Raw genomic sequence first — 13,715 nt, forward strand, 5'->3', positions numbered from 1 at the left:
TCCCAAGGTTGGTTCTGGGGTGATGTAGTTTACGTGCCAGCCTTTCCTGAGGGCCATGACTAAAATTAGCCCTAGCATTACCGTTAATATACAGCAGCTCCTGATACTGGTCTGGAGATGTCTCTTCCCTCCTCTGCTTATAAATTTGTCTAGTGCAGGATGTCCCTTCCCCTTTCCTCTGTGGTTTTAATATGCAGTGCCAGCTCCAACAGGCCAAAGAGAGGTCACTCTAATATGTCTTTTATCCTCATGCTTTTAAATCCTTTTCTTCCACATAACAAATTGGACAGAATTCTTTGAGATATTACCAAGAAACACAATGAAGTAGGATCTTGGACATAGTGCAAGCGGACGGTATCACACAAAAAAGTCCTTCACAAGGTCAGAGAGCGGGTTCGAGTTGCACGAGTGCATTAAGAATCAGATGAGCTATCCAAAGGCAGAGGGCAGTGAGAACTGAAAGCAGTTTAGACTAGAGGGGTGTCTGTAGGAGTGTGCCAGGCAGCACTGTCAGCATAAAGACAGAGTTTGTTTGCTGATATATTAATAATGCGAAGGAAGGAATCTGTGCCAAGACAATGAAAGTAGTTCTGACACAAGACTAGGATGAAAGAAGGGGGTGGATGGGATAGAAGGAATAAGTCAATGTAAATAAGATGGATAATAAAATCCATGACAAACTAGGCAGTCTAGAAGCATAAACAGATACGATGCTTATACAATACAGTTTGAGGTAGTGAGACAAAGGAAAAACAATCAAAAATTAGATGTTCCTTCAGTGGCTATATGATAAAACAGCACATGGGAAAAGGCTCTTCCACAAAGAACAGATCTAAAACCTCCAGCACAGGGCACGAGAAGCAGTAAAGAGTAAGCGAATACAGCTCTGCAGAGTTTAGAGACAGGGGCCCAATGTAATAGAGAGGAAGATCTTCTAGAGCCAAACAAAGGAAGCCACATTCAGAATATTGTGTGAGGTCCTGCATACCTTACCATCAAAAGTTATTGCAAGTCACAGTGTTATTGTAACATCTGAATAAGGTAGAGCGGGGTTCTCATACCAGGTCCATGGACTGCCATCAATTGGGCTGGAGAACCCACGTTGGTGATCTGCAGAATTAAATATTTTTGGGGGGGAAATCAAAGTAGTAGGGGATTGGGGGTTGGAAGGAGAGCTAGTCTGGAGACTATCTTTCTTTTATGGTATGGCCAAAAACTAAGAACCTATGGAATAAAAAGCAGACAGTGAAAGGCTATTTGAAGCCATAGAAAATAAAACTCATATGAATTCAGCTAAGAAGAGTCAGCTATTAAAGGAATCTAGTCTATTCCTCTACACAGAGCACAGATGATGCTCTCCGTGGGAATAACAGCATAGAGCAGTTATAGGAACAATTATTATATGCAGTTGGCAGAAAGTATTCAACAGAGACAGCCTACTGGTCTAGATCCAACACGTGGTGCTGTCATGCAGAGAATGGATGAAAACAAGCCTCGGTCTGTTCATGGGCTGATGGTGCTCTTAGGCCATATTAGAGGGAGCATATACTGTGTGACCGTGCTCCGCACTGACCCGAAAGGCACAACCGATAGGTTCTGGAGAAAATTCCATTCAACAGTCATTGTCAGGGAACAGAGGCACCTCAGCATGTGGCCTTTGAGGCTGGTGGGAAATGAATAGGGAAAAAAAAAAACATGGGGGTTTCCTAGGAGGAAAGCATGAAATATTTGTCATATTGTAGAGTTGCACTACTAAACAAAGAAAGAGCTGGATGACTATTGGCTCTGTTGCAAGCTGAAACATGAAAACCACGACCAAACCCTTATTCCACAGGTCTAAAATACACATCAGGACACTAGTGGTATGTCCTTGAAGGCAGATGCGGTTTATTTATTCTCCCCTTCTTAGCTCCCTGATATGAATTTCTGTGGTTCAACTGAATTTCTGTGGTTTACTTTGTAAAGGTGCCAGGGAATCAGTCATTGACGTAATTAGCTATGCAGTGTCTGCTTGTGGACAAAGTTATGGTAAAACAGTACAGCCTCGGAGACGTAGCAAGGTGTGAAGGTAAAATGAAAACATGTGGCCTTTAAAGCTGGATATAGCACAATGATAAAAAGCTTGAAGACAGTACCTCAATATTGCTTTTAGGCAGATCTTTTAGGCATATTTAACACATTGACACTGTGCTAGAACTATGTATGAGGAAATTTGAGATTACTGCAGCGTGAAGTCAATATGGAATGTGGTTTTAGTATTTTCTTGAAGCCAAACAGGTTTCTGAACAAGGCTTTCTTGGGGGCGGGGGGGTTGGGTGGCAAAATTCAGTCCACAATTTCCAGTGCTCTTTTTAATAGCTGTTAGGCAATTATGTTAAACGTACCTTAGCTTTGTTCTGCTTTTGTGACCAGACATATTTCTGGGATCTTGGAAGGAGAAGAACCTTTGACTGCACCAAAACTTAGAGGAACAAAAGTTTGATGCCAAAGGGCAGTGGATTCTTTGATGGTGTTTTGCACCATTCCAGCCCTGCAAAGCAGGCAGAAAAGCAGCTCTACCAGCCATGTGGGGATTCCCCTGCATATGGGAATGCGATTGTTGGCTGGCAAAATGGCCTCTTGAAGGATGTTTCCAGTCAGTGCAACTTAGAGCAAAATGGCTTAGCATGGGGAGGATGGTGCATATGGATAAGAGAAAGCCCAATCCCTCCTATATGGGGGGGAAAGTTAGGTAATAAACACTGTAGCTTTGAGGCAGCAGGCTTTCTGCTACATAGTCTTTTCTGAAGGGATTCGGGTGCAGCAAAAGGGAGAAATTCTACATATCTGGATGTATTAGCAGAGGACTGGGGCATCTGCACAGAGGATCAGACTCTCAGCAATATCCCCCAAGCCACCTTGCTTTCTGCCTTCCAAGGCAACTCCATGTAGCAGTGGTTCTTAACCTGGGGTGCATGCACTCCCTGGGGGTGCGAGATGCCCTTTCTGGGGGTGCGAGACATGCCAGATATTTTTAGAAGGTTAATCATCGAAAACACAAATTAAGCACAGGCACATAAATACAACTACTTTGTTTAATCAAACCTATGTATTTATTAACATGATATATTTTTAACGATTACTGTAATATACAAACAAAAATATATCTAGGTTTAAAGAACTGACCTACTTCAACAATTTTTGATAAGGGGTGCGAGAATATATTTTGAGAACCAAAGGGGTGCAGGCTGCAGTAAAGTTTAAAAACCATTAGAGCATTGCTGCTGTGTCTCCTCATCCTTGCCTGGCCTCAAAAACGCAGCAGGAGGGGATGAATGACTAGAAGAGTTAATCCTATCAGGGTTATATCTCCAGAAGGGCTTTCACAACATCAGAGAAGAAGGCAAGATGCCACTGATATTCAGTTCTGCTCCCTCCAATACAGTTTTGGGGTTTGAGGTCTTCTGCACCTTTCACACCAGTTTAGATAGGTATTTATATCGTGTTCCTGACTGAGGTGTTTAAATGCCTCTGGTGTCCCCTTGACGGTTACAATTGTGTGGGAATGATCTGAACCAGAGTGCACGGTAGAGATGAGATAGGCAGAACAGGTCATCCAAAGTGACAGGGATCTCTTGTCTATAGTGGAGTGGTGAATGATATTAATTTGCAGTATTAGCTTCTCATCCAGAATGTCTTCAGCTCAAATGCATGAGCATTAATTTTAGAACGACAATGAGGTTCATCTTTCATTACCGCTGTAAATACAAGTGTACTTTTAATGTCAGGCAATTGTCTTTTACTAACTAGATCTATTCATTTTTACAGCAAGTGTTGATAATATTCTGGTATTTAACATGTTAGCTTCGTCATCATGCTGGGTTAATTTGGAATATGATTTAATGTTACAAAACTTTTCCATTATCTTCTACATAGATACAATTCTGTCTTATGCATCAATTGGTTCTCTCAACTTACTACAGGAACCCCTTACTAACACCTTATTCCCATAACCCATTTGATTTTTCCCTGTAACCTGACATGCAGTAACCCCATTACATTGCTCCAGATGTTTTAAACAAAATTTCTTTTAATAATTTCATTCCAGTTCAAACTCTGTGCAAATGAAATCAGCATCTCCCAAGTGTTTGAAGAAATATTTGTGTGTGTGGGGAGGGGGGAAAGAATCAGTCCTAGCAGTGTAAAGCAAATTATAAATATATAATTGCAAAGTTCTTTAAAGTAACTGTGTAAAAGCCTAAGGTATTTCTCTTTCAGCGACATATGATATGCAAGGCTTGCTTCAAATACCTGTAGTAGAGAGTTTTCTGCAAACAGAAGGAAACTGAGCTTCTGGCTTAATAAAGAAAGCACAGATTCTATTTCACATTATCTGTAGTTGCTTAGTCCATAGTATTCTGTTTGGCAATACATGAAGTTGAAAATTAAACATCATTTTCTACTTTATTGACCTGAATGCAAGAAAACTGTGAAATTATTCTGCTTATTAAAGAAGATACTTACGATTTTTTTGTTTTCTATTAATACCATTGAATTGTTTGTTTCAACATTCCGCAGGATCACAGTGCCATTCTGGTTTCTATAAATGAATTCTTTATCTGCAGGAAAAAGAAAAAAGAACATTAAGGAAATTGGACAGATTTTAGCCAGCAAAGTTGTTTATTTATGTAGAACTAACTATGGATTTGTCCCAAAAAGAACTGCTAGTTTCTATTCTATTTAGTGTTCTTATACCACACTTATTCTAATCTATTCTGTATAGGGTCTAAAAACCTGCTCATGACTGTTGTCTCTGAGTTCCTTCCAGAAGTGCATTAAGTAACATGACTAACATCTGTGATGTTTCTGTTCTCTCATCCTCTGTCCAGGGGGAGAAATGTGTGCAGGGAAGTGTTTTCGTTCCGATTTTTTAATTATATACACATAGACATGCGCAGAGCAGGAGGGAGAGTGCTACACGTTTATTTTACAGAAAGCCAGGTCAAAGCAATGACAGGAAGGTCGTGAGGTTTGTGAGGGTCCTTTAGATGAGGGTTGGGCTTGATCAGTACTTTGATGGGAGAACACCGGAGAAAAATCATGGTACTGCACAAAAGGGTGTTTGAAGGTAGATCTCTTCTCTAGAGTCAGTAATGTCCTTGCATTCCAGTGGAGCATGCTGCTGGAGACTGCACCTTTCAAATAAAACCTAAAACTGAGGTCCTGACCACTTTATCATTAAAAGATCCCATGACACTTTTCAGACCTAGCTGAATTAAGAACTTGGGCTATTATTCTAGCTGCCTAAATTCCCCCTTCCAGTTTAAATTAGGGAAGCAATTCTTCACTTCCTGTCTTAAAATGCCACAAACCTGCCTCAACAGGTGGGGAAATTGATCGATCCGGCAATGACTGGGACAGTCCCAGTTGAAGGGGGAGGAGAATACACGCTGAGGGGATGCAGGGGGTGCCCCTCCCCTTCAGAGTTTCTAGCCACTCATTTGAGGAGTCCGGTGGCACCTTAAAGACTAACAGATTCATTTGGGCATAAGCTTTTGTGGGTAAAAAACCCCACTGCATCTGAAGAAGTGGGGTTTTTTACCCATGAAAGCTTATGCCCAAATAAGTCTGTTGGTCTTTAAGGTGCCACCGGACTCCTCATTGTTTTTGTGGATACAGACTAACACAGCTTCCCCTCTGATACTAGCCCCCCATTGACTAGCTTGGGGAGGAAGGGAGCTGATTGTTCCCTCAACTTCTCCTTTCACTAATTTAAACCCTAGCCTGGGCCAAGTGAAGCCTTTTTTTGTTTTGGATGCAACCGCATTTAAGAGATTTCAGCCCAATGTGATCAGGTAGTCTCATGAGAATTCTACCAGCTTGGGGCAAAGTCTTATGAGAACAGCTCACAAGATTCCAAGACTGTCAAATCCAAACCTGAATCTAAACTCTAGCCTTATTCTGGCCTCAAATTCTAGACTAAATCTAATCCAAATTCAAAAGCCATCTGCTCTATGCACCTCTATTCTGGATAGAAAGTATTGTTTAAGTGTACAACATTATTAGTATAAGTAACGTTGCTTAGCATATTTCTATATCTGCTTGCAAACCATCTTCTCCATTTGAATAAAATACCATTGAAATTTAATTGGCATAATGTATAAAATAAGTATACCAAGAGATACCAAGATGTCAATACCAATTTCTCTTGGTATTGACACCTCCTCATCAATTATTGGGGTGGACCACATCCACCCTGATTGAATTGGCCTTGTCAACACTGGTTCTCCACTTGTAAAGTACTCCCTTCTCTTCATGTGCCAGTATATTTATGCTTGTATCTGTAATTTTCACTCCATGCATCTGAAGAAGTGGGTTTTTACCCACGAAAGCTTACGCCCAAATAAATCTGCTAGTCTTTAAGGTGCCACCGGACTCGTCGTTGTGTTATGTAGCAACGTGCGAGATCTTTCAATTATATATTCTATTCAGTATACAACAGGCCAACTTTAAGTGTGGTCAGATACACCATTCAAAGTATTAAGATATTTTCTAATTTCTAAGTAAATTGATTATTAAACCCTGACCCCCAACTGGAAGCTTGACTCAGAGACCTTAAGGTCAGAAGGGACCATCATGATCATCTAGTCTGACCTCCTGCACATTGCAGGTCACCCACTCCTGTAATAGATCCGTAACCTCCATCTGAGTTATTGAAGTCCTCAAATCATGGTTTAAAGACTTCAAGTTACAGGAAATTCACCATTTACAACTAGTTTAAATCTGCAAGTGATCTGTGTCCCATGCTACAGAGGAAGGGTCACTTCCCGCAGGGTTTCTGCCAATCTGATCAGGAGAAAATTCCTTCCCAACCCCAAATATGGCGATCAGTTAGATCCTGAGCATGTGGGCAAGACCCACCAGTCAGATACCTGGGAAAGAATTCTCTGTAGTAATTCAGAGTCCTCCCCATCTAGTGTCCCATCACTGGCCACTGTAGGTATTTGCTGCTAGCAGTCGCAGATCGGCTACATGCCATTGTAAGCAGTCTCATCATACCATCCCCTCCATAAACTTATCAAGCTCAGTCTTGAAGCCAGTTAGGTGTTTTGCCCACATTGCTCCCCTGGGAAGGCTGTTCCAGAACTTCAATCCTTTTGAACACATAGGTGAAGTATATTATTAATCAAATGGGTCTGTAGGTTTATTAATAATTAGTACTTATTTCTCAGACCATAACACAAACTGACAAGAATTATATTGCTCTCCCTAATGAAATCTCTACTAAACTTTTATTACTCCTTATTTCCCTGGTTACACTTACCCTAATGAAAACAAAATGCTTTAATGAACTGTAAATCTTCAAGGTTACTATGTAAATGCTATTCCATAGCTGGAAGTAGTAAACTTGCCTAAAAATTTAACAAGCTTAAAATCTTGTGTTAATCTCTTCTGTGTGTTTCTAGCACTACTAAAACACATTTTAAAAAGAGAAAACCAGCATTCATTTGTCAAGGCTCTATATCTTGCTATTATATTCAGAACAGGCCATCGATAAAGGGTCCAATTTAATGAACAGAAAATTGGTTTGCTTAAAGGAAGAACAAATTGATCCACACTGTGTTCCAGGCAAAACACAATAAGTTTTAGCTAGTCTTCTAGTCAGGTTATCTTAGTCATCAAACAAATCAATGAATAATATTAGGCTTTTGTTTTGAAATGTGTGATTTGTTCCGGTAAAAGACTATTCTTTTTAATGGGACGTACCTCAATCAAAGACAAAAGCAACACAGTAATCTTTGTCTCTAATGAATTCTGTTCAGCGAACTGATGAGAATTTGCAGTCTGATTAATAGCTGTCACTACAGTTGATAAAGGTCATCACTGAATCTCATTGTTTACATCTGCCTTTCGGTGTGGCTGCTATTCAGTGTAAATGTTGCTGAAAAATTGTAATTTTTAGGCATAATGCTGTTTATTCCACAATATAATGGATTTCTTGAACAGCAGAGTTAGAACATAAGAATGGCCCCAGTGGGTCAGACCAATGGTCCATCTAGTCCAGTACCCTGTCTTCTGACAGTGGCCAGTGGGAGTGAACAGAACAGGGCAATTTCGAGTGATCTATCCCATCAGCCAGTCTCAACTTCCAGCAGTCAGAAGTTTAGGTCACTTAGATTACTCCTCCCCCTCGTCCAACTTCCAGGAAATTGACCATTTGAAAGAATTTCTAAAAAAAATTCACATTTCTCCATTATTGATGATGACAAAAGTGTTCAGAAATAACCTTATGGGTTGACCCTGTATAATACAAGTGTGGAGCACTGAGAGTATTGGCACAAGGTAAAGGCACAATGACATGAAAACCAGACAATGCCACAGAACCCAATTCTGCATTAGTGAGTGTGCTGGGAAGCAGGAATTAGTCTTAGCAGCAGGCTGAGTATCCTTCTGAAGTCCCTGCCTCCTCAAACATGGCCATCCTCTGCCCACGCCCTGACTCTTTTATTCATTCTATACACTTGAACGTAAGAGAAAGGGCACACACAGGACTTGAGATATTCTGCTACCCAGTGCATAAGGATTGTGCATAACCTTACATGAAGCTTCTACTTGTTGGACACAACAGGGGCCAGATCCTGCTCCAGTAAAGTCAACAGTCAAACTCCCATTGATTTCAATGGAGCAGGATTGGGTAAGGACTTGGAGTAAAATTTTCAAAAGGGCCTTAAAACCAGATTATCAAAGGTATTTAGAGGCCCACAGGTACAGATACAGAAAGGCACCTACTAGGATTTCCAAAAGCACCTATCCTGTTGAATTCAATTTATTTCAAGGGGATTTAGGTGCCTAACCTGCTTAGATACTTAATTGCCACTGAAATCAACTCACAGTCTCAAACAATTGAATTCAAACCCACTGAAAGTCAAGGAGACTTTGGATCCTAAGTGCCTATGTCTCTTTCAAAAATTGGACTTAGGTGAAAATTTTGCTGTTGAGGGCTCAATGTCTACAGTGCAGAACTTGCCTTTATTGAAATACAACAGGCCACAACTAATTTGGCTTCATTCCTTAAAAGGGAAGCTTCATGATTACCCACCTCCTCTTCTGAAGGCTTTTTATCTGCACGGGTATGGTTTTTTTTAAAGTTACTGATGCTGTAAATTATTAAACCTTCCCACACATTGTCCTAAATCTAAGAATTCAGTATAGACCTGCTTCACTGCACATAAGATGAACAAGTGAACCTCTAATGTACCATCATGACCTCTCCTAGATTGAATAAACACATAGGACAGATCCTGCTAATCTTACACCTGCATGTAGTCCCACTGAATCCACGGAACTCCTTGTATGAGTAAAAAGAGCCAGGCCGTGCCTACAATGCGAAGGTTTTGCTGGTATACTAATACCAGTGTAGTTAAACTCGCAAGACCAATTCGTGTGGCTGAAGTTATATCGGTATACAAGTGCTCATACTAGTATCGCTTAAATTGGTTCCTCTCACCAGTTGAAGCTACACTAGTATGAGCACAGTTATACCAGTAAAACTGCATCTACACTGGGGCTTTTACTGGTGTAGCTTTCTTGGTTAAAAATTTTTTTTTTAAAAATCAGCCCCCTAACTGACATGTGTTACCTACCAGCTCTGTGTTCTTCGGGAACCAGGGCGCAGTATCCAGCCTGTCTGACTCACGAAAGACCTCTCCCCCCACCCCGACACAGCCTCTGCTTGAACCAACGCCGATCAGAAGAAAGACTTAGAAAAAGCAGTGAAAAGGGAGTGGGAGACCCACCTAAACCCCTCCAGACAAGGGTGACAGGATTAAGGAAACTCCCCTAGCCTCAATTGCATCGAAGATGGGACAGGGAGGCATCCCCATTAGCATACAGAACGGAGAACAGCGATTCCAAGGCAAGAACCACACGGAACTCTGGGACCAGAAAAGCAGGGAAGCACTGCATGATGGGGAATCTCTGCTCCAGATGTTAATGAACCCATGCCTGCACACACCCAGCTCAGTAGTTATCAGACCAATTCTAGTAATAAATCCTTTATTGGTATCCAAAATACTGAAGTTGCCTAACTGCATTGTGAGCTCCCTCGAAGGAACGCTATCCATAGCCAGGAATGATCCATTCCTATTGTCTAGCCTGAACAAAACAACTTTGGTATACTCCCTTGAGCCATCAGTTTACCCACAAACAAACCTAGTGTTCTCCCTTGAACCATTGTTCTTTCCCTACAAAAACTCCTACCCATGCTCAAGTAAGTGCTCTTTTGCTTGGATCCAAAATCTGCATCAGTTTCATTGGGACTTCATCCTCTCCTGACTGATCGTCCTGGGGGCTCTGCCTGACTCCAGCATTCCAGACCCTTAGCTACCACCACCACCTGGGACCCCTGATCGATTCAAGCTTCACGGAGTGGTGAGAACCCAGCTCTCTCTCTAAGTACAGCCTTCTGACCCTGACTTGTGCGATCAGTTATAGTTTTCTAAACCTGACTTTTATAATCAAATTTAAGTTAGACTTAATATTATAACTGTTTTGTTTGTTTGACTCCCCTTGTATGGTTATTACCTAGCAAGAAATAACTTTCATGGTTAAGCTGGTTGCTTCTCTCTCTCTCTCTGCAGCAACACTCCTCATACCTAAGCTAAAGATCCCTGCAGCGCCCAAAAACCCTGTGGGGTTTGCTCATCCGGTGGGTTACTACCAGAACAATTGTAACGTGAAAGTGGGGAGAAGGACGTGCTGAGTCCAGGGGCATATAAGGGTGGCAGCTTGAAAGTGCTGCTTGACCCAACCGGCTCAGGCGTGCTCTATTCTGGTGCGGTGCCCATGGCATGTGAGGGTGACAGCTTGGAGGTAGGTGCTGCTCGATCCAGCCTGCTGAGTCCAAGGGCCTATGACGGTGACAGCTTGGAAGTGCTGCTAGACCCAGCTTACTGAGTCCAGGGACATATAAGGGGTCACCTTGGGAGTGCTGATTAACTCGTCCTCTCAGACGTGCTCTGTTAATGTGTGTGTGTCCATCTGATTCTGGGGCTGGAAGAACCCAGCCCTGGGGAACCTAGCTCCTGCAGGACAGCTCCATAGGGAGGGAACTTGCAGCAGGGAGAAGTAGAGCTCCATATGAGAACACAAGGGACACAGGCAGTACATTGATAGAAATACAGAACCCCCTCTCCCCACGAAGAGTAACCCTAATAAATGAGCAAACCGCAAAGTAATGGGCAAATCTGGTAACACATGGATGGCTACATTGGTAAAACTTTTAAGTGTAGACCAGGCCCAGGATTTCGCCCTTGATTAAAAAAAACAACCCAGAGTGAGCTGTATACAAATGGAGAGCAACGTATATATTCTTGAACAACCACCAGCAACAACAACAACAAAGGCTTCAGTTAATATCATTTTAGGGACTGTGTGCACCTAAGTCCATGTTTTATAGAGATACCAATTGACTAGATGGACTTATATCAATTTAATGATTTGTTCTTCCAGAGCCACCCTTCAAATCATCTGCCAAAAGATCCTGTCAGCGAAGAGAGTGTCCACTGAGAATCATTTAACACATTTTAAGTCGTTACACAGTTTATTATGGATTTCTGCCAGCTTACAAGGCCCAATATTCTGTGCCCTTTTTAGCCACAAGCCAGAAAAATTCCGCAGAAGAACACAATGAGAGATGCAGAGAAACTAATGAAAGAAATCATTATGCCAACACAATTTAATGTATGTTTTACAAGGCAATAGTTAAAAGGACATTTGTGCTTCTAAATGCCCTTTGGACATATCCAAGCACAACCCAGGGGTCACAAGCAACCTAAAAGATGACACTCTCTGATTACATTTACTTTTTATGGCAACCATACTAAATGGGTATCCATATTTCTTTGAAATTAAGTGAATTTTAACTTCAAACCTGAAAGAGTTGTGGGTAACCAATGCATGACATCATTTGTCAGCAACAGTTTCCTTTCTTGTGTGTGTGTGTGTGTGTCCGTTAGATTGGTTACCCAGGACTCTGTCAACTCTGTACTCTCTTGCAGCACATCCTGCTTCCTCTCCATTAGTATGAACCAAGAAGAAACGCAGAGCTCCCACTTAAAGGGGTGGTACACTGCACTGTGGCTCAAAATTTCGTTAGTGATTTTGGGTGCCTCCATTTTCAGATGTCCAACTCAACACATCCTAAACGGGTTTTATTTTCAGAAAATGCTAAGCACTGGTGTCTGAGAATCAGGTGCCTTCCTGACGTCTCAAGTTGGGCAGCCAAATAACTGACCTCTATTGAAATATTGTGCCGGTGATCCTTCCAGATACCCCATGGTAAAAATAAGGTTGACCACAGCCGGACATGAGAAGTTCTAAGGAATTACAGTCTGGACTAGGGGACAAATATTTACATCAGTGTCAAAGAACAGGAAGAAATAATGGCTTTACAACCATTCTATCAATATTAAACTGATACAGTAATAACATCCAATATTATAGCTCAGAGATAGGAACACAAGATGCATGAGAGACTGATAATCTTTTGAGAAGAATTTTCCTGTTACATTATTTGTCTCTAGAGAGCATAACTATTTGTTCAATGATATAGAGCAATAAGAATTTCATCCAGATAAATACAAAATAATGTAGCCTTTTGTTACCTTTTCAGACTTCAGCAAACACAACAAATGACTGAAAGGCATAAAAATAGAAATTCTAAAATTGTCATGCAGCTACTTTTCAGACATCACAGTAAAAACCAGAAAGTCACATTAGAACTGTTAGGACAGGTTCAGTCTGTGATAGAGAATGCCCTAATTAGTGGTCTAATCAAGAATCACGCAAAGAAAAAATGACATCTCAAGACAATGACAATTAGACAATGTCAACAGAGTAGGCTGTAGACCGCCCTACAAGAGCAGTTTGACTCTGCTTTCTCATGGCTGAAGTTATTCTGGAGTACGCAATGTAACCTGCTGTGATTTAGTTGTTCACTGGGCATACCTAATGTTGTTGGACCATCGGAAGAAGGTAAGGTATCTTTTGTTGTATTTCTCACCATTGCAGCTCACATGAAGGAGCACATTTGCAACAGATCCCGCTTCCACTAATGTTAGCCACATTAACTAGCTGATAGTTAATATCTGACAGACTTACAGAATTCTCTCAGTGAATCCAGTGAGCTTCACAGGAAGTGAAATTACTGAGTCCAATACTAACTGGAAAGGAACTTTTCAGATAGGAAGAATGTAATTATTTGAGTTGGAGTTGAGCCAAGACACCAATATTAATATCCGTTCTCTTCCTGAAAGGTGCCATAGTATCTTTAATGACCACAAGCAGTCAGGACCTTGGTTTTATATTGCATCTGAAAGACAAAACTTCCGGCGGTGCAATGGCCCCTAATACCAAGACGCTGGGTGGGGAGTTGGGGGGAGGAAGGAAAGGGGGTGAGGGGAAGGGAGGCGTGGCTCAGCACCATGGCAGTGGGAAGGTTCCATCTGCTGACTCATCACTGCCAATTCCTACCCCTACCTGGGATTTCCCTGATGTTGTCCCAGTCAAGGGTTAATCAGGCCTACCCGGTTAGCATTTACAATCAAACAAGCTAACAGCCAGGATGTAGGACTGTAAGATAGTGTTTGAGACACAGACTGTATTAATATTCATTGGGAATTAATAAATGACTCACGCAATGGAATGGAATGAGGCTAAATGAGAGAAAAATATTT

General features: G+C 41.5%; 1 protein-coding gene across 7 annotated transcripts in view; it reads right to left on the reverse strand.

Annotated features, from left to right (window-relative positions):
• DPP6 (dipeptidyl peptidase like 6) overlaps positions 1-13,715 on the reverse strand; it is an 816,817-nt gene that overhangs the window by 237,920 nt on the left and 565,182 nt on the right. For all 7 annotated transcript variants that reach the window (XM_073334581.1, XM_073334585.1, XM_073334583.1 and 4 more), the window contains one exon: positions 4,504-4,598. In XM_073334581.1, the coding sequence (XP_073190682.1) occupies positions 4,504-4,598 (95 nt within the window). The remainder of the gene's footprint in view (positions 1-4,503; positions 4,599-13,715) is intronic.

This window comes from Lepidochelys kempii, chromosome 2 (assembly GCF_965140265.1).
Source record: "Lepidochelys kempii isolate rLepKem1 chromosome 2, rLepKem1.hap2, whole genome shotgun sequence".
Lineage (NCBI taxonomy): Eukaryota > Metazoa > Chordata > Testudines > Cheloniidae > Lepidochelys > Lepidochelys kempii.